The sequence below is a fragment of the Aptenodytes patagonicus genome, chromosome 5 (genome assembly GCF_965638725.1).
Source record: "Aptenodytes patagonicus chromosome 5, bAptPat1.pri.cur, whole genome shotgun sequence".
NCBI lineage: Eukaryota > Metazoa > Chordata > Aves > Sphenisciformes > Spheniscidae > Aptenodytes > Aptenodytes patagonicus.
Window position 1 is genome coordinate 53,989,781 of NC_134953.1, and position 21,005 is coordinate 54,010,785.

The 21,005-nt window shown below is 36.7% G+C and overlaps 2 protein-coding genes across 2 annotated transcripts in view; one reads left to right on the forward strand and one right to left on the reverse strand.

Moving 5' to 3' along the window:
- Positions 1-21,005, forward strand: part of CDC73 (cell division cycle 73) — a 112,736-nt gene that overhangs the window by 52,049 nt on the left and 39,682 nt on the right. The window lies entirely within an intron of this gene.
- B3GALT2 (beta-1,3-galactosyltransferase 2) lies at positions 10,668-18,974 on the reverse strand. Its single transcript, XM_076339871.1, has 2 exons — positions 18,422-18,974; positions 10,668-13,550 (listed from the first exon to the last, which is right to left on the reverse strand). The coding sequence occupies exon 2, from the start codon at positions 13,412-13,414 to the stop codon at positions 12,146-12,148; it is 1,269 nt and encodes a 422-aa protein (XP_076195986.1). The 5' UTR covers positions 13,415-13,550; positions 18,422-18,974; the 3' UTR covers positions 10,668-12,145.

A 21,005-nucleotide genomic window follows, 5' to 3' on the forward strand; every position in this document is an offset into this window, starting at 1 on the left:
TAGAATAAGGTTCTTTGGCAAGTCTGAAGATGATGGGGGGGAAAATGTTCTGCTTCTAGTTAAATTGCAGAAAGGCATTTATGCCTTTCTGTAATAGATTGGGGGGGGGGGGTTGGTGGGGAGGGAGGGCTTTCAGTAATTTTTAAACTTCTTGTGCTTTGTGACGTTATCTTGGTGGAGGAAAAAGATGTATTCTGGTTTCATTTATTAATAGTTCGTTCACTCTAATGCTGACCTGTAGTGAATTTGTTAGACTTCAGTGTAAACTTAGGTATTACTGTGAATTGTATTTTGCTTTTTAATTCTTTGTTTTTCACTGTAAAATATTTTAAACTTAGAACTTTTCTACATAGAAAGGTATATGCTTATCTAAATCTGGGTTCAGTTAGTTTTCAGTTCTTTTGATGACTACTTTAATATTTTTCTTTTCCATTGATAAAGCCCTGGCTGAAGTAATGCTTACTCCTTATTACCAAGCTGCCGTAGGAGAGACTCATGGGGGACCCTGTGTGCTTTCTAGCAGCGTTCAGAGGCGTTCTGTCTTTGATATAAACTGATTCTTGACCACTGTAGCCTGTCTTCCAGCTGTCGTAGCCTCCAGCCTGCTGCTGACCCGGGAGCTATTTAATAGTTTGTTATCTGCCTTTTTCAGCATCAGATCTTCCTGGATTCCCATCTTGTTTAGGGATTTTGTGACAAATAAATAGACTTCTGGAAGTGCCTTTGCACTCGTGCAAACGTTAATCAAAGAACAATAGCTATGTGTAGCTTCTGGGGGGGGAAAAGCCTCCCCTGTGTCTGAAACACGACCTTTTTTCTTCCTGGTAGCCTCTGAGTCTCAGTCACTGCCCTTCAGGGACTCAAGGATCTTCTGGAACTTCCTCCCAGCCTTCTTGTAGCTGCGGAGCTCCCCAATACAGGATTTGTTTTAAAGGGTTAAACTCTTAAGTTATTTTTCATTTGTAATTAAACACCTCAGGTCTTTCCAGGGTGAAGCTGTTGCCACCTGAGCGTGGCTAGGAGTCAGTAGGAAGTTAAGAGTTTTCGACAATCGTCTCCATTTTCCTGTTAAAGCAAGTGCTTCATAGTTCTGCCATTCAGAAGTAACCTTTTCTCCTCAGTACAAAGGATGATGCAATCTAATATGGCAATATACAAGTATTCCTTAAGGCTATATCTAGATCAAGGCACTCAAGCAAATTAAAGCAAATTACCAAAGTGTACAACATTAATATTCATAAGTTATAATGCATTAAATTGCCATTGGCTGGTGATGTTTTTAGGAATAAAATTATTTTAGTTAGCTGTAGTTTAATTTCCTTGGTTTACAGTGAGAGAAGGCCAATTTATTCCTGCATTAGAAAATTCATGTGGGAATTTAATGCATTTAAATTAATATGCTTTAACTTCTCACCTTTATTTGAATCTTTATAAACCTTTAGATCATTGGTTAGCCCACTAAGTTTGGGAGCAGTTTCCCCGGACTGTCATATGCATTTCCTGCTTCTCTTGTTGCTGAGGTCCCATTTCTTAGTACTGTGTGCATATTCACTACTAGCTCACATAGGATTACAGATTTGATGTGAATCAGAGCCACAAATAAAATTAAACACTTGCTCTTCAGTCCAGGTAGTAATGGCTAGATTATATAGAACTACGATGGTATTTTTTAACTAGCCTGTAAAGACTGAGCATTTTCCAGTATGCACAGTTCAAGATCTTCTGGATTTCATGTCAATTCAGTATCTTTTAAAATTTTCATAATGCAGTTGTTCTGTGCATATTAAAAAAAAAAAAAATTGCAGAGGTCCTTTTAACTTCTGATTTTATTTTGGTTGGCAAACCCAAGGGTAGTTGGTTTTGCTTTCAGTTTTACGTAGCATGTTTGGGGTCTATAAGGTGAGAAGGGAATAGGAAATTAAATTGCTGTGGATGTTTAATAGAGTGACTGTTTATTTTAGGGCAGAGTCACTCCTTTCACACTTCAGTTGTCATTACACAAGGAAAAACACTCATTTCTAGTACTTAAACTGATCAATTGAAGCCTACACTTAAAATTTGTCCTCTTATTTACTTACATAAGCTGCTTAGGGCAGAATGTTTTCTCTTACAATTTCTTTGGTGCTTGTCCTGCCTACGTATAAGTGTGGCTTTCCTTGGTTTTGCATCTTTTATCTCTCTGTTTAATAGAAGGAGATGTACTACATAACACACTGAAGTGTCTCAATTTTAAAAGTTTAGAATAATGGACAGTAATTACAAAGTCTTTCTACTGGTTTTTTATATTTTTCATTTAATATAGTTAGCAGCAGTACAGTAAATTTATTGATAATTTCTACTCCCATACTGCATACATGGAGGGTGGTATGGTCTCAGATTAAAACATCCCCATAGTTGAATCTGTATAGGTGTATTTCTATGTTCTATCCTTACATTTTTCAGTAAATGGGGAAATTCAGGTAACATTTCTGTGAATTGTTGGATAAATTTTATCAACTGTTTAGGGGAGGGAGTATTGGTAATAACAGGTCCTAATCAACATTTATTTATACATATTGGATTTTTTAAAATCTGTATTGGTGCATTGGCAAACCATTGAAACAAGTCAATTTGATTTGGTCTAGTATCATCTGATGCCACAGTTAAGCAAAGAGTTGGTGTGCAATATATGACCAATTCTGTGATGACATCTAAAGGACTTAAGCTTATTAGTAAGCTTTTGAAAATGTTGTATAGAAAACTCAGAAACTCTAGTTCGGTATTTCTCAGAACCAGACAGGTTTGTGTCATCTCTTCTGAATGGGGTCTTAAAAAAAGCAATGTTTAGGGAGTTAATGTTCACTTGTTTAAAACAAGACCAGTTAGAAATTTCTCTGAGAGAGAATGTTTTAATAACAAGCATGTTCTTGAGGTGTTTGGGTGGGGAGGGAGGTTGTTATAGGGTTTGTTTAGAAAAATGCTTAGTTTTTCATATTGCATCTTGCAGAGATTCACTTCTAGTGGGTCACCACATATCTTTTTGATAACTTGAGAAAAAGTTTAGCTGTGAAGAGGTAGTTGTCAAAGGGAAGCAGGACAGCAAGAAAAGAAAGCTTTATTGACCGTTATAAAATGAATTCCATTTTTGTTGACTCCCCAAAAGCCAGGAACAAACTAGAAACATGGATTCTTGTGTCTGTATTGGCCACTGAAACCAATGAAATGCCAAATTTTTTAGTTGGCCGTGGTGGGAGGCAGTCTTTTTTTCTATGGCAACGCGTGTCATTGTGATCATTTTTCACTTCAAGTAAGTGACAAAGCCAGTGTAAAATATGTTCAGCAAATATGTAAAGCTGTTTTTTGCCCAAGAGTCTTTTAAGTGTCACAGAAAAAAATGGAAATTATCCAGCACCTTGCATTATACATCTGGGTATGATAAACAGTGTGAAGGCCAGCTACTCAACCTTCTGGCATGGTTCAATCAGTCCATGCTTTCAGAGCGTGAGCACCATCCAACTCTGCAGTTTATCTTAACTTTAAACTGGATCATAGTTGTATATGCTGAAATGACTGTACTAGTGAATACTTTCTTCTCAGCACTTTAAACCGATGTAAAAGTACTTTGCTATATCCTAGCTAGAATATGATAGTGTGTACTGCTTTCTGTACTTCAATTGTACACAGGTGGTGAGCAAAAAAAAAAAGGCACTTAATGCTCATGATGATCAGTTTTGTCATGAACATTCTAGGATTCATCTGTTCTATGAGTAAATCAAGGTATTATGAATCCAAGTATTATATTAGTACTTCAGGTGCTAATACTCCCAAGTCCAAGAGAATATTGTGGTAAGAAATGGGGGGGGACAAAAATCCTTTATTCCATGTAAAATCTTTTACAATGAAAAATTTTTAATACAAGATTCATAGATGTTTATCTCTCACAGACATGGAAGAGGTAAAATATTAATATTTGACTGGTTGTCATAAGGAGTTTTACATGCAACATGCAACAAAATGAGCGTTTCTCAAAAAGACTCGATTTATGGAATGTGTGCAGATGTTAGAGAAAGCGTTCGTGCGTGTAAAGTTTTTTGATGAATAGGAGGAGGGGTAGGGAAGAAATGTAATTGTGTACTTTATTCTAGTTTCTCTATTCCGCTCTGCTAGCATGAAATTTGGACAATAAATCACTCAAACTGTTTAACTTCCACTAGTAGAAAATGAGGAAATGGCGGAGGAGAAAAAAAATTGTTGAAGGACCCAGACAGTGCATTTTTTTAATGAATATGGCAGCATTATATTTTACTCAGGCTTAAAGCCCCCAAATTATTGGGAGAAGGCTGTCATTCCTTTATTAACTTTAACGAAAGTTGGATATCTTAAGTTGTTTGCAGCATCCATTTCTCAACTGAATTTTGATTAGGGGGAAAAAAAAAAATCATACCTTTGCTGGATGTAGCAAGAAAACTTGCCTACTTTTAAAAAAGGGATAATTCACAGCTGGATAGTAAAAAGTAGTAACTATGGCTTTTAAATCTGAATAAATTATAATTTTTGTAAAGTAAAAGAATTGTTATTATCTATCATTCTTCCTCTAATTTTTTTTTTTTTAACTTAAAAAAGCTTATCTTTTTCCTGAATTCTCAAAATGGTAATGTGGTTAACTTCCAAAATAGATAAACCGTCTCAAATTTGGTGAAATGATAGAAGTAATCTGCTGCATCAACTTTTAAAAATCATTTCAGATTTGAAAGACAGAATTTTCTCATGACATTAATAGAGGCATTATTGAAAATACTTTTCTGTTGAAGATCCACTTATATAGGAACAATGTGGTTTCTGTGGGCATGTTGGGTTTGGGTTTTTTTTTCCCTTTGGTATGCCTCAGTGTGCTTACAGCATAAGCTTTGTAATTTGCTTTTTGAGGAACAGATGTGTTAGTTGTCCCCTCGGGTATGTATATGATATTTACTTTTATTTTAAAGTCTTAAGTAATGTTAAGAGTACCTCTGAATTGTAATCTTGTTTCTTTAAATTATTGGGACATAAAAATGTTACCCTTTTCTACATTAAAAAACAATCAATAAAATACAATACTTTAAATTTTTCAAAGATGATACAATGGGAAATTGGTTATTCTCTTGATTCAGAAGGCTGGATAATTGACTTGAATTTTTATGTCTACAAAAATCAATGCCTAGGTGGACTTTGGAGGAATGCCTATAAAAAGACCGGCATTTGCTTTAAGTGGCAGTACTAAATTTTTGACTGAGTCACAGATGGTGTTTTCTAGTGTTTCATTTTTGGTTTATCATCTTGCATCAACCTATATGTTATGGCACAATAGGCGTAAATTATGACGTAGATTTTTTTTTTTATACGAAATTCACGCTTCTTTTGGAAGTGATGACAGCGACATAGAAATCTTGAATGAAACCTAGACACTCTCTCTTATTCTCAAAATATTTCTTAGACCTCAGCTTGTTTAAATGCAGGATATGTTAAATATTTAGTAAAGGCTGTGAGCAAGGTTTTTGGTTTCCTTGGTGACTTGTTTGGTATTTTATGAACAAAGGATTTCTTGTGGCAGTTGTTTTTTCTTGTCTTAAACTTTGAGCTTACTGAGACGTGGGAACACTTGGCTTTTCCACAAGAAAAGATGTGGTGGGGTTGTGGTTTTTCAAGAGTGGAGGGATTTGGTGTGTTTATGACGGCATGGATGTTTTTAATTTAATACAAAACTTTAAAAAGTGTTAACAGGGAAAGAACTGGGAATACTTAATTTTTTGAGGACTTTTTTATGTCGAAAAGATTAATCTCTTACATCCTTGCAAGCATGGCTATTTCCTCTAGTCTGATTTTTGTGATCTTGGGAAATTTTAAACCTTTAAGGATTTCACACTGTTCTCAGTTTCTTCATCTTTTTCAGTTGAATTAATTGCAAGACAATATCAAAGCTGGTATCCTTAAAATGTTAGGATGAGAAACGGATTTCATACACTTCACTTTCTAATGAGGTAAAGAAAAAGAGACTTCTCCATTATGCCCACACTGAGCATCTGGGAGATCAGAGTGAGTGGTTCACCAAATGTTCATATTAAACAGTTGAAATGTCAATTAATATTAGATAAAGCTAAATGGGCTAAAAGGAAATAGATGCGCTTGTTCTGATGCGCTTGTTCTGATGCACTTGTCCTCAGAGGCGTACTTGTATATTCTTCAATACGCTTTGGCCTCCAGTGAGGTAAAGCAGATTGCAGTGTTTTCTTATTTTAAAGAGTGTATATTGGTTACAAACTGATAAAGATTGTAGAAAACCACCGGTTTCCTCCTCCTCCTTCTCTTCTCTCGGGCAAATGATACCTGGAAGATAGCAGCAGCAATTCAATTCAGTCTTTAGAAAGCATATTCTTCTCTCAGGCCTTCCCAGGCAAATGAAAGCCCTTTGAGGAAAAATCCCGTCAAAGATTTTAGCAGTCTTGAGTTCTCCACCCTACACACCAACTGTGCGCAACTTAAGCATTCAAATAGAAACCTTTGAGAGTACATAAAGCTTTAAGCCATGACTACTCCCTGTGCTGGAGGGACTTTTCTGAGACTAGTAATTCAAGGTTACTGTCTCGGTCAGAACATTTTGACCACAAGCATCGTCTTGAGAAAAGCGAAGGGAATGGTTCGTACCCTGTGGTTTGAGTTATATAGCAATTAGCTCATGAACCAAAATGCATCATTACTATCATCCAGTTAGTGTTATCATGAAAACTGTCATATTTAAATGCTTGAGAGCTCTTGTAACTGTTGCCATGGTAATATCAGAATGGCAATGTGGTAGTTTTCATCCATATCCCATGTTCAACTAAATTCCTTTGCAGTCATTTAACTGTGAAAGGAAGGTACCATATTGTACCAGGCTAGATTTCTTTTGAGTTAACCAGGGACAAATGAAGACTGGAATTAACTCTTTCTTTTAAAATGAAATGTAAATCCTAGTTTTCTTTGCTTTTGGTTTGACTGTGCGCCAGCAGTCCTATATGTAAAATACTTTCTGTGGAGTTACTGACCTGCTACTCATGCCATTGTGTCATGTCTTGTAATTACTTTGGTTCAGGCCATAATAAAAAGCACGCACTGCAATCACAAACTAAAAATTTTGTGAGTTGGATTTACCTAATGTGAGATGGATTTACCTAATAGATTTTTATTTTCTCCAGAAGAGGGGAAGTGCAAACACTTTATCAGTAGAAATTCAGATCCTGCTCTCTAATTTGGCCTCATTTTTAATGCTTTCCTTTATCACTGAGCCTGCCCTGTATTTTTTAACCTGTGTGGTGTTGATCAGCTGCTGCGTTTTTAGTTTCACTCTTCTGTTTTCTGACATTCAAGAGCTTTTTTAACTGACCTGCTGCAAGAAGTTGTTCTCCACAGCCCTCCCCCAGCCTCCTGCCCTGGAAAGCCTTAGACTTCACTCTTGCCGTGGGTACAAAGCAAAGACAACGTTCTCTCCTTTCTGACCTACATTTTCACAGTGCAGCATTGCATAGCTGGCGGTGCAGCTTCCCTGCCTCCCTCCGTCCCCCTGTGCTCCCCTCGCAGAGTGGCCAGGTCTTGCGAAGCAGAGCTGGAGAGGGGAGGCAGGACTGGATGGGCTAGAGGCGTAATCTGTAGTAATACAGGAAATGCCATGTCTGTTAGGTATGATCTGCTATCTGAAATTGTTGTGGTCAGCAAGGGTGAGACTGTGTGCCACCCGAATCGCATGCTGTTTTGGAAGAACAATCTGAAATGAAAAGGATGATAATGCTCTTAAAATTTGATAGGTGCAGTTATCATAGTGTAATTAAGCAATTGTCCAATATTATTTGTGTTATTTGACAGCATAAATTCAGGATTGAGAAATGGGTTTTAAAATTGGGAAAATATGTAAACAACTACTGATGCTTTTGCAAATCAGTTACAAGCCTGTTCTTGCTAATAGCACAAATATAAGAAGTAGTAGCTTCTATATCAGCATCTTCCCTTTCCCTTTCATCTTCTCCTAGGAAGTTTTCACACATTGCAATGAGTATTCATTCAAAAGATAAGATTTTCTTGCACTGTGGGATTATGTAGGTATTTTAGATTGAAGTATGATTGGGGATTGTGTTAACATATCAGGAAAATTAATAGGGATGGGGGCAGTCTAAAGTAATGGCTTCTAGATGCTTCCCTCCCCTCCAGTGCCTGATTTAGCATGGATTTTGAGACAGCTAATGCATGTCTTAACATGTTAATATATTCTGAAAATGTTTTGTAAATATGGACTGACACATTTTATATTACTGCATTGCAAAGAAAAGCAAACTTTAAATTACTATTGTAGTAAGGTTAACCTGAAAGCCAGACTGTCTCATCTCTTCTAGATCACTGCCATCATATAATTTTAAATTTATAGAACATAAAAATAATCTATAACATTTAAGGGAAGATCTTAATGGACACTGAATTTTCCCTCAGACCAACCACTGAGGCTTGGAAGTACCTTCACCTGTAATTTTTTTTAGACTAGAACAGATCATGAACTTTACCCATCAAAAATCTGTCAATGGCTGGGGATAGGATCAGTTGTATTACACCAAAACCTGTAGATGTGCATTTCCCGTGCTCAAATCTATTGATGTGTGATCTGCAAATGACCCACATCACTGATTTAATTGGAGATGTGAAAGGAACAGTTCTGTTGCTGGTGAGTAACAGTTTTTTGTGGGACTTCATTTTGGGTCATCTAGTATCAGTGTAAATCTTTATTTAGTTGAAAATTAAATAAATAGGGAAAAATTATGGAATTCCAATTTCTGATTTTTGTTACTATGCTTCACTTTTCTAAGGTTTTTCTCTGCCATAATGATGGTACTGATGACATTGCATTTTTTTCCTATAATAAGTTTTGAGTCATTATGACTTTTTGTATTTGTTTTCAACCTGAAGCAGACACACAGAGAAGTAAAAACATTTAAAGCAATATTATATAAACTTCTATACCTCAATGAGTAAACTAGTTCTATCCTTTTTTCTTTTTTTTACTGTGTTGCAGACATGTTAGACTTTTAGATATATGCTTGTATCCTATTGCTAATGAAAATGCATTTTTTTGTCTTGCTTTGTGGGGAAAGGAAGTGAGAGAACTTGTCAAAGATTTTAATGATATAAATAATTATTGCACTATTTTTAACATGACCTGTTTTTATATTCTAGTAGAGTGAGCAAATAGCTTAAACACAAGCTAGAAAACAGTAAAAAGATTCAGAGAATGGAATGTAGAGCTTTCATTCCATAATTGCATGTTTCATCATACAAGCTGTCCCTCCTGCTTCTGAAAGCTTTGTAACAGACTATGCAAGAAAACAGTACTTGGATACAAACGATTTCAGTAGCCTTTGGCTGTCTTGATAATGATTCAAATATATTTATAGAGTAGTTTCAACTTATACCCAAACATTAATACAAATTTTAAAAAATTGTTGGACCCTTAAAAGGACATTAAAAATGGCTTTTATTTAACATCTTACACTCCTCACTAGTATTTTAACTAGCAAGAAGTTTGATATATTGAACTTGTAGGCATTGTACCGTAGTTCTGCCAAGCTCGGGCAGATCAGCATCATGCATGAGCTCCAAAGTGGAGTACCCGAGAGGTTGTTTGGCTGCCAAACTTTATGATTCAAGTGCCAAACTATTTAAGATTTACTTATTAACCTCTTGGACTATACCCAGAAGTCAGTAACAGCATTTTGAACTAGCCAGAGTTGGTAAAATCCAAGTAAAGTACATTACAGTCTAGCTTGAAAGTGCCGAAGGCAGGGAACAGTGTTGAAGTTGTCTTCAAGAGGATGGACTGTGTTCTTGGCCAGCATTACTCAGGGAGAGGCCACTTATGGGATTGTACATCTTCCAGAACCGAATACCCTTGAGTAGTAGCTGGCTTTCAACACTCACTCTGGTTGTCTAAAACTTGCAGCATTGTGTAAAGCTTGCATATAGTTAACTTAAGCCAGGTGGCTTTCAGCTGGGATATTAACTGGCCTGCGTTAGGTGGAAGGAAGCAGGCAGATTGAGTGTGAAGAAAACTACAAATGGGTGTTGAAAGAACACTCCCAAAGATGTTTTCTAAAGCAGCTTGTATCTCTGTGTCACATGAATGCCAATAGTCATCACATAAACTAAGTGGATGCACTTTCAATCTAGTTGGAGAAATCTCTTCTGCAGAGAGTTACTATTTTTACACACACTTACTTTCCCCAGAAACGGACATTTCTACAGTTTGAGGTATCTTGGAAATGCACAAATGTATAATTATGATACCTCAAATACAGCAGATGACAAAATTTAGTGGAGGATCACCAAAAAAATGGTGATGAGCAAATTCCCATACCCATCTTCAATAGGAGCTCCTAGCATTTCTTCAGAGGGCTAGTCCACTGCAATACAGTCTGTTCGTGTGTGTAAGTTCCTGCATACAGACAGCCTTAGGGCTCCTGAGAGTGCTCAGTAATATGATTTGTCTTTTCGTTACAAAGAAAAAAACCTGCTGTGATCTCTGTGCATGGTATGAAAACTAGGTGTTAAGAACTAGGGAACACTAGAAAAGTCAAGTAATGCTAAAGCTAGAAATTTATTTCTTCCTGAGCAGCTTTCCCATAAAAAGTGAAGTCTGAAGACCATAAATATAATCAATTTTATTAAATAATACAAGTACATCAAATATTTGTATTTTATCCAATTAAAAAGTCCCAGTCAAACAGAAAACTAATCACAGTTCCATCATTTGCTGCTATATCAGAGGTGGGTATTGTTTACCCTGGCATTGTGACAAACAGTAATAACCTGAATCTGATACAACTCTGCTGTAACTCTGTTGGAAAATAAGCTTTAAAAGTTCTGTTTGTTAGAAAACTGGAAACCTGTAAATAGATTTAACCTACTTCTTACAATTTATTCGCAGTGGTACGTGTCGTGGCTTTAATTTTTAAAATTGCTTAGATTTTGTTCTTGCCCATATTGCTATTTGGAACTCTCAATCTTATTGTGACCTAGTCTTCCCCACCTGTAAGGTAAGGTGTGTGGCTTAATTTTCTCTAGCAGACCTATTTTTCACTAGACTGACCCTTTGTTTTTGGTAGGCTGGAAAGAGCAAAATCATCAAAGACTTGGTTGCTTTTCTCTCTCTTTCCACCAAATGAGACATTTTTGAAACTACAGTGAAAGATCTGAAGTTCCATTTTGCATTTCTGATCAGCCTCTTAGCTGCCTTGAAGTTATGTAAGGAAATTAATAGCAGATTCAATGAATTTGCATGAAGATGCCAAGATGAATGTTACTTGGCACCAGATTTTAGGAGCTCACCCTATGACTTCTAGAGAATTAAGTAACTTTTAGTCAAGTCTTTGAGGAGAATCTAGTTGAATCTACAATTGAATCTAGAACACCGCTTGCATTTCCGAAGGTGATGTACAAAGCGGCAGTTTTCTGAGCTTTGATTTCATTTATCCCTCCTTCCTAACCAAAATAATCAACTTTCCCAAAACTGGACCTACTTTAAGGGAGTACTTTCTTAGTGTGTTAGAGTTCATTGGTAGCGTCTTACTAAATTGTAAATGTGATGTTGCTAAATGTATTGTACATTAAAGAAGCGTATAATAATTTTAATGTGGTATTTGAAGGTAAAACTGATCTGCCTGTTGTGCATTTCCTTAGTTTTTCTTTTTTCATTTTATAGATATTCTAGATAACAAATCATTACATTGACGAGAACTAGAGCTATGAACGCATTTTTTAAAATAAAATCTTAGTGTGGAAAATATGCTCAATTATATTTTATTGGCACATAAATCAGCGATTGTACCACCAAAGTGTGCATGCTTATTATTGCACATTAACACAAAAATCCTTACATACTGTCTTCTTTTTTCCTCAAATTTGCTGGGAAAACCTTTTGGTTATAGTTTCATAATATTAGTGTTATCAAGAACTAGACTTTTTTAAACTTAAAAAAATAATTTTCAGACTCCACTATGTGATGGGGATCAACTAAAGGCTGTCCCATTAAGCTCATCCATTTTCACTGTACATGCGTTCAGCGGTATTTACAAATTGCACATGGAGTACATTTGACAGAGGGAGCGTTGTCCTTCTAGTGCAGCTTACGATGGCGATACCTGCCTGCTTTTTCTTTTGCTGCATTGGTGCAGGCATTGTGCTTATTTTGTTGTAAGTGGTTCCAGTATTTGATCAGTTCACTAGGTTGGAACTGATGGGAGGTAATTAGGTGGCTATATTTACAGCTGGAGTAAGAAACTCGCCAGTGATTGAAGACAAACTCATTGGGTGGAGGCATAGGGTCAATTCGCAGCTTGGCAAGACAGATCCCCACGTACACATCCTCTAAATGTAAACGTCTGATGCTTAAGGAGACTTTAAAGATTTTTTCTGCTAAATCTCCAGAAAAAACATAACCAGTTCCAGAGCAGAATACAGGATAACGTTCACTTGGATACAAATCAGGTGGCATATACCACTTACTATCCTTGTTCCTATTAGGTGCATAACCTCTCATTAAATAACCTGTGAAATACTTGTGCCTTGGAGGAAGTTCTGGCTTCAGAAGCTTGTGTATTAAATATTCAGTATTGACAAACATATCACTGTCAGTTTTCATAACGTATGGAACATGTGGACAGTAAGATGCAACCCAGTTCATTCCCATCAGAGTTTTAATGGTTAAATTATAGTAGGTGTCTAAGTATTCTTGTTGAATGATGTCGTGGTACTGTCTGCTTTCCTCTAGTATGGTACGCTGGAGGTATCCATTTATCTTGATGCTTAACCCCAGCAAAAAAATACGAACAATTTGGATGCCAGGTGTCAGGCTTTCGTTACCCCAAGTTTGTCGAATAGCTTGTCTAGCTTCCACCTGGCCTGGCTCTGCAGCGATGAGCAATATTAGAAAAGGCGTCTTCTCTTGGCATTTCTCAGGCTCGTTGATGATGTATTTGAAATGATACGAAGTTGGATGCCGAGTACCTTTTTCGTTGTAAATACTTCCATTGGCACTGAGCGTATTCTCCAAACCAGTTACTCCTTGCAGTGACAGATCCGTGTTGTTGGAGTTGGTGACTGTTTGAGGCCTGAGCGTCTGAGGTACGGCATCTTTCCACACGTTCCTTAGAGAGCTGTGGTTTGTCTCGCTTTTTGTAGATCTAAATCCTCGTATAGTGTAAGCCATGGGATTTTCTTTGAATCCAGCCCTGCCTGGCAGCCAGTCGTGATGATTAAAGAACAGAAACATAGCAAAAAGAAATACGAGAGACATCAGGCCAATAAGATGGGTGCGAAACAGAGACCTTTTGGTATTCCAGGTCATCTTTGCAAAGCAGCAGTGTCGTCTTCTCCACTGAAGCATGTCGTAAGAATCCAATGGTGGGATAGGAGACAATGGCCAAGCAAAATGCTTTTCCGATTGTTTTTGAATCCACTGCTATTCTTTGGTATTCATTTTCTTTTGTTCATGTCGAGTAATTGTCTGCAAATGGCTCACTCTGCAAAGATTTAAACAAAGAAAATCATAAGTCTTTAATTTTACATGCTCATAATATAAAAGGTTACAATGAGAAAGTAGATATAAACATAAAATTGAGTTCAATTTTTTTTAAAAAACAGCCCATGTTAATATAAACAAGGTTTGATTTTTATGCTAAAAGCCAACCTTGTTTTATGATTAAAGTTGACTTTATTTGTTAGCTTTTAAAAATGCTTTTTTCATGGTAAAAGTTTTGACAAACATCCTGGGTACCAAAGATGGTAAGAAAAAAAAAAAAATTGGTCATGTTAGCAGAAAAAGTGTGAAGTAGATGTAAACAGCTTCATGTATACTGACTGTGAAATCCTTCTGCAGTGTTTGAGAAGGACTGAATGAAAAGGCCTTGATACCAGATGGAAGGTTTATTGGCATTAATTAAAATTGATTTGACATGCAGAGGCTAGTACGGCTCACAGTTTAAAAACCTTTTTTGTAAAATGGTCATGTATTGGTGGTGGGACAGACGGCACAAGGTTGATTATGGCAGAGTTGTGTTAGTCACAGTACAGTGCTTGGCATGTTTCCACCAGCCCCGACTGTGTTCAGAAAGTCAATGAGAAGATGCACCTGTCAAAATTAATTTTCAGGGTCCGGTAACCTCACTGCACAGCCCTCAGATGGTAACGCAGGATAACATTTTCGGTCACCTTGCAAGGTACCTTTAACCTTCTACTCCACAATGAAGGAAAATATTGAATGGAACACTTGGCTGTTGTGCCAGGCTCATTGATGTAAAATTAAGCTGTTGATTTTTGGTAGGCAGAGATCTTAGGTAAATGTTCATATTAACTCAGAATAAAATTGCACAGCACTAAGTTTCTGGCAAACTATCTGATGAACATGATTTCTTATTTTTTTCCTCTATAAATTTATATGTAACTGCTATACTTCTGGTATCATACAGAAATTTCAAGTATTGTTACCAGCAGCTGTAACTGTAGGAAGAAATGCCAAAGTAGTCTGTGCTTCATTTTCTCTTAAATTTTTTTCATATTCAAGAGCAGAGTCAATATGGCAGCTTCGTGATGCTGCATATTAAAAGCTGATCACATCATTTCGTAAATGAACCTTTCACTGCACAGTAGCAATTCGTTTGATTTTCAATTTGCTCTAATTTATTTCTGGGCCCTAGGGTTTTGTATAGGAAAAAGGATGACAGTTGAACAAGAGTCCATAGAAAATGCTATTTCTAATAGAAATGTGTAATTTATTAATTTCTTTGTTATCTTCTAAAACCAATATTTGGATTAATTTCTGCATTTAAAAACTAAGTGACGTTATATGGGAAATTACAGGATTTTTACATTGTAAGGAAGTAATTTGAGATGGCAGTTGAATAATGTATCATTAAATTGTATGTGTGTGACAACATTCAATCTGCGCTTGGTTCGTGTAAGGGAAAATTTGTATTTCAAAAGGGTAGGGAGAGACGTATAACTGAGCTTTATTTTAATTACTGTATGTCAGTTTATATGTAAACAAAATAACGTGTATGCAGAAGATGCCTCATTCACAGTATTTGGAAGCAAGGGGGAAGTAGCATTGCACGGAGTCGGAATTGTCTCTCTTGCTAACCTCCGCTAGGAGGAGCAAGTAAGCGGGGATTTTAGCTGTGGTTTGTGACAAAGTAAACGTATCTAAAAGTAAACGTATCCTCCTCGAAAAGGAGGACGCTGCTCCTCCATTCTCTTTCTGAAATAGCAAAATATTTGCCTAGTGATCTATTAAGCTCTTCCCTGTCGTTGTGCTGTTACACAGCGTTCATGAATTTTGTTCTCAAGCTCACTGACAGTATTTCTGATTCCTTCCCCCCCCCCCCCCCCCGCCCCGCTTTGGACTGATGCCACTTACCGGAAACTGAGCTATCTTTCTAAAAATTATTTTCTGGTCTACAGCTGTTAAACATGTGTGTCTAAAGTATGCAGCTTGAGAATTAACCTGAAACTCCACACTACTCTTTTTATGCTGCTTTAACTCAGACATCCGTATGTAAAAGAAAATAAGCCCCAAATGTAGAAGACTTATGCTTATCTGACCACTTGCACCTGCTTTTGCATGCTTAGAAAATAAAAGCCTGCCCGCAAAACTAATAACTTTTAGTTCCTCTGCAGTGTGCAGTGAGTTTTAAATGAACGCTCAGCTATTTGGGAAGAATATCTCTGCATAAGCAAACATAAATGTCACTTCAAAGGGTACCCTAGATCTCGGGGAAGTTAATTGTTTGATACCAGTTTGGAGGGCAACAGTGGGAATACATGATTAATTATCGTTCCATTGCATGCGTATGCAGTTTAGGAAGAAAGTCAAAACCAGAATTTCACGAATGTGGAGTAGCAGCTAGAATTTGGTTTAATTTTGTCACACTGAATTGTTCCACTTTGAAAACCGCAGTCATTAGATGCAAATACTTCAGCAAATCTGCTCTGCACTACTAATCTGTGTTTAATTTTTAATTGAGGTAGTGTTTTGTTGTGCACCTGCTTTCTTATGGCAATAGGTGAAAGTGAGAATCTTAAGTTATGTAAATATTTGCATAATCTGAAAACTGTTTTCAGGTGCTGTCTTTTCATGATGCACTGAGAAAGTGTCCCAGAAAAGGCAGTTGTAATGGCTGAAACATTCCCCCCCAGGCTGCATGTTCACATTGTGCACATTAATGGGGGACGGAACTAGAATCATAAGAAATTTAAAGAAAGTAATTTCTCATGTATTTCCTTGATTTTTTCAAGATGGGAGTTTCCTAGAAAATCTTCAATCTCTGTTTGCCCTTTAAAAAGGCATTGTATGGATAGGGGTAGGACCCACATCTATTTCTCAGCTTCATAAAACTATTGACTGAAAAAATCCAGTAACTTTGTGTCTCATTTTCTTTGCAATTCAGGTGTAAAACATTTCAAAATATACAGTGGGTATTAAGTGTTTGAAATACAGCAATAGCAATTGCTCCTTTAAAATATACTACATGCTAGGATGCATTGTTTAAAAATAATGTAAGCAGCTATCAATATATATTAAAACCACCATTAAATAGCATCATGAAATATTTTTCTCTCACTTTTTAATTAGGGTTAGAGCGTTACTGCTTTTGCCCAAATATTTAAAATTTCATTTCACAGAAGGCTTATAAACAGGCACCAACCATTGGCAGTAGGTAAAAAAGCCTAAGTATAGCAAAAGGTCTCTATACAATCACCTTGTCCTCCGAAAGTGTCTTGTTGCATGTAGTTATGCATTTTGAAGATATGATTTATAATAGCTGTACTTCATTTTTGGCACTTGACTGTGCAGTCACTGATGCATTATCAAATGCCAAATATATAAACTGTGAATGCCTCTTGAATTTTTATTTGTGATCTGTGCTCTGCTGGTGTTTCGGTTCCTTGCACTTTCAGTTCTGCTCTATAATTACAGCTTTGCAGATGGAAGCATTCGAATTCCCATTCACACGTCCTGGATTTTCATATTTTGATTAGCTGTGTGGGCAAACTCTTTTAATTAGAGGGAAGAGTTCAAAAGGCAGCCTGAGCCGGTATTCTGATGAACAGCAGCAGCAGTAGCATATTAGGCCTCTCATAACATGCCTGAGTTCACTTACAAACTGCATTAATCTTTTGCACAAAACAGTACTCAGGATGAGGTTTGATGTGCAGGTTTTTAAATGTCAGATACGAAAGTTGCACCGCTAGCTAGGCATGCTTCTCCAGGAGTATTCCCTGAGGGTAGAATTTTTTGTTTTAAAAGTTCTGGAAAGTGACTTTACCTTCTAAATGTCTTAAAAGTGATCTGAAACCAGTGACTGTTGTATGCTGCATCCTTAGGTATGTGAACTCTTTTCAGTTGCAGTTGTTTTCTTGCATGTTAGGATTGCCTTGGGCAAAGAAAGCACATTTATATTGACATTTAATGATTTATTATAGCTTATCGGTAGATTCTGCAGATAAGCACTTTCTTTCTGTGGTGTATTAAATTGCTATAAATTTAGGTCTTAAATTTGTATTGCAAACATTCATCTTGTTTGTTTGCTATTAGTGATGAAGTATCTAAATTTCAACAATAAATAGAAATGAATGGCAATTAGATGGAATGTCATTTTACAATCAAAGTTAAACAGTTTTCATATTAAACAGAAATTGTAATGATGGCATGAGATAAGTTATATGCTCACCATTTTGTGTGTATAGTGTTTGAAGGTTTCCTTTTAGGATGTCAGGGGAGCCTGATGTTACTTGTAAAATGTGGTGCCTGATTGCACTGCTGATGGTTTAAATCGTGTCCAATCTTTTGCACGCTCCCAGTTTATGTTTGGCTGATATTAGCCTGAGAACATTTTGCTTGTGTTTAGGGGGGAAAAAGCAAGTGTAAGAAAGGTCTGAAGGTACTCTTAAGATAATGTAATTGGACTGCGTGGTCTGTTTTGATGGTTCAGTGCTCTCAGTGTGTCACATCATGGCCATTTTACCAGTGCTTTAAGATTACTTCAGATAAGGATTAATTCTGACCTAGTTTGAGAGGATTTCTAACTGTTTTTTCTGTATTGGAGGGGTTTGAGTTTTCAATTTCTCAGCTAAAAGCAATCATTACAGTAGCAACATTATCCCTTTAATCCCTCCTCTCTAGCCACACCAACCTTGTGCAGACTGAAAGCAATGCATTTAGTAAGTGTAAGGTAGTGACATTGTGCTGTGGGAGAGGAAAACCTGCTAGAATTCTTTCTCCCTGTTCAGAGACATGTTATCTCAGGGCTCTGCAAATTAGGAACAATCATTATCTGTAATGGCTGAAAAGGTAACAGACAATCAAATGAATATCACACACAAGGATTTGACATACCTTCCTTGGTCAGGCCATTTATGGTGCGAGGATTATACCCACAGAAAATAGTTTTGGCACGCCATCACTTCAGCAAAAAAGATGCTATCGAACATGCGCACATCCCCCAACAGTCTGCTTCCTGCGATTGCTTTTCACAGTATCCAATCTGTCCATCTGTCTGCTCGTTGCTGTGTTACCTTCCTTGCTCATAAGTGTTGTCCTTGTCTTGGGGCTTTTTGTTCATCCTTCAAACAAAAGGACAGTAGTTCTCGTTTCTGTTCTGATCGGGGCTGTCTGGCGTTCACGGCCGATGTATTGGAGCTTTTACATCTGGTGTTTCCCTTGTCGGACAATGCAGTGCTGTGTTTTCTTCTCCTCAGTATCCATATTTCTAATGGTAATGTTAGCAGGGAGTGCTAGCGCATAGTGGTTCAGTTGCCTTCAGTAATAGGATTTCCCTCTACTCCTTCCTTCATTGTTGCTAGGCAGTAATAGAAATGGTTTTGAGCTGCTTTAACCGAGGATTCTGGTCTATAAAATCCATTCCGTAGTTCGTCAGCTGCTGCACAGGCAGGCAGCAGTTTAAATGTGGGTTTTGACAGATGCTGTCTTCTGACAGAGCAGAATTTAACGTCATTGCTTGGCTGAATCCCACGTGATTGTTTGCATTCATTTTAACTAAATCCAAAGGCAGCCAGAAAGCTTTACAGGCTCTTGCTGCTATTTGATAAATGATATGTACTCAGTTTAAGCACAATGATAGGTGAGTACTATAAAAATTGTATGATTATTAAATGAATGATTGAGGGTTTTTTCCAAATTGTTTTCACTTTTCCTTGACACTGTAACTTATGATTCTCTAGGGGATTTTTAATGCTAGACGTTCTATTCCCGTATTCCAAAAGCTGTTCTGCAGTGCAAAGGAATTAAAAACATTTAAATACTGAAGCTTGATTTAACCCATCTGGCTCTCTTCGAGTATAAATCTTTTGTGCCTTCATGCCAAAGAAAAAATGTATTTCTTTGCTCATACTTCCTTTACACATGCTTACTCTATAAAAGCTGCTTTTTGTAATCTTAGGTTAGTCAATTAAGCTGGACGATGCTAATGTATAAGCACACGCTGTTAAGCTGCCTTTCTGCGGTTAATGGCTTTCTTCCTTGGTAAAGGTCAAAGTCTGGTGTTGCAGAATCGGGGGCACTTGATTTCAATTATTGATGGATCTAAAATGTCTTTTGTCTGTTACAGACATATTATAGAATTTGTCTTTCTGGTCCTAATGAAACTTGTGGTCCTCTCATTTCTCTCCTTTTAATGACTGACTCTTCTATGCTGAAGCATCTTATTATATTTACTCTCTGTTATAAATAACATATCCCAATAGATAGCTCAGGAAATAGAAAGCTACCAGCATACTTACCCAGGTATTTATTAGTCACTGTGTGTGTCCACTCTATTTTGAAAAGTTAATGACCAGCTCTTTAGACTGTTGTGTTTTAGTTTTTTTAGCCAAAGGATAAAGAAAATACAATTTCTCTATCATATGGTATCTCTGATTAGCAGGATTGGGGGTTTTACTGGCAAATAAGGCTTCCCCAGGCAGTCAGTGTGTTTTGCCATTCTAGATGCATATTCTGATAATTTACTAGAAACATAGTCAGATTTATATCCTCCTAGCTAAATCACCTACGTACACCAACTTTCTGCATTAACTTAGTCTTGTTTTTAATGTATGCATTTGCTATCCTAATGACAATTTCCACAAATCCTATGATCCTATTTGAGGACATTTTAGGAGCATGAGCATATTCCCTAAATATTAATTATAAATATAACGTGCATATCAGTAAATACTTGTCTCTCCTCCAGTCTAAAAATTTTGTATTTAAAAAATGGAGGGGGGTCAGCAGGGTGGTGGAGCGAGAGAGGAGACACCTGTGTTCAGCACTACTTAATGTTCTGGGATGTTTATGAATAATTGAGAATCAGTGCTTTGAAAGGTTGCATGTGTGCTCAGTACTGAATTTTCCACTTAAACACACAAAGCTTTCTTATCCTTACCCTATAAAATATAGACAACTATATATAATCTCTTGCTGTATGTATACAAATATGTGACAGAGTTTGGCTAGGAGTATTGTCAATTTGCTGCATTCTGAGCTACGAGTAGGAAATCAAGTGAGATATTCATGTAGTTAATTTACTCATATTGATTTACATAGAAGCAAGTAATGTTTTTTCAAATACCAGCATGTAAATCTGCCTCTGATTTTTGAATTTTCGGATAAGACACATAACATTGTATTCAGGAAGCAAGTCTAAATCTCAACAGAATGGTTATTAAAATCCATAGTGTTTCCACTAAATTTATTTACTACTGCTTCACTATACCTGAAGTGTATCTTTGAAGGTTTGTGAGTTCTATGTAGTATGTTTACATATTGGGGTAGGCAGAGCTGTTTTTATTTTTCTGTAAATGCTCATTAGTAAATATTAAAGGTAAAAAAATCCCAAGGGCCATTTTTTCTAAATAGAATCTGTTTTAAAGTAAATTTAGAAGGGAACAGACATCAGCTTTGGCTTTTAATTATATGACCATAT

Coding starts and splice junctions, on each gene's coding strand:
- B3GALT2 (XM_076339871.1), bottom strand. CDS start 13,414: ATGCTTCAGTGGAGAAGACGACACTGCTGCTTTGCAAAGATGACCTGG.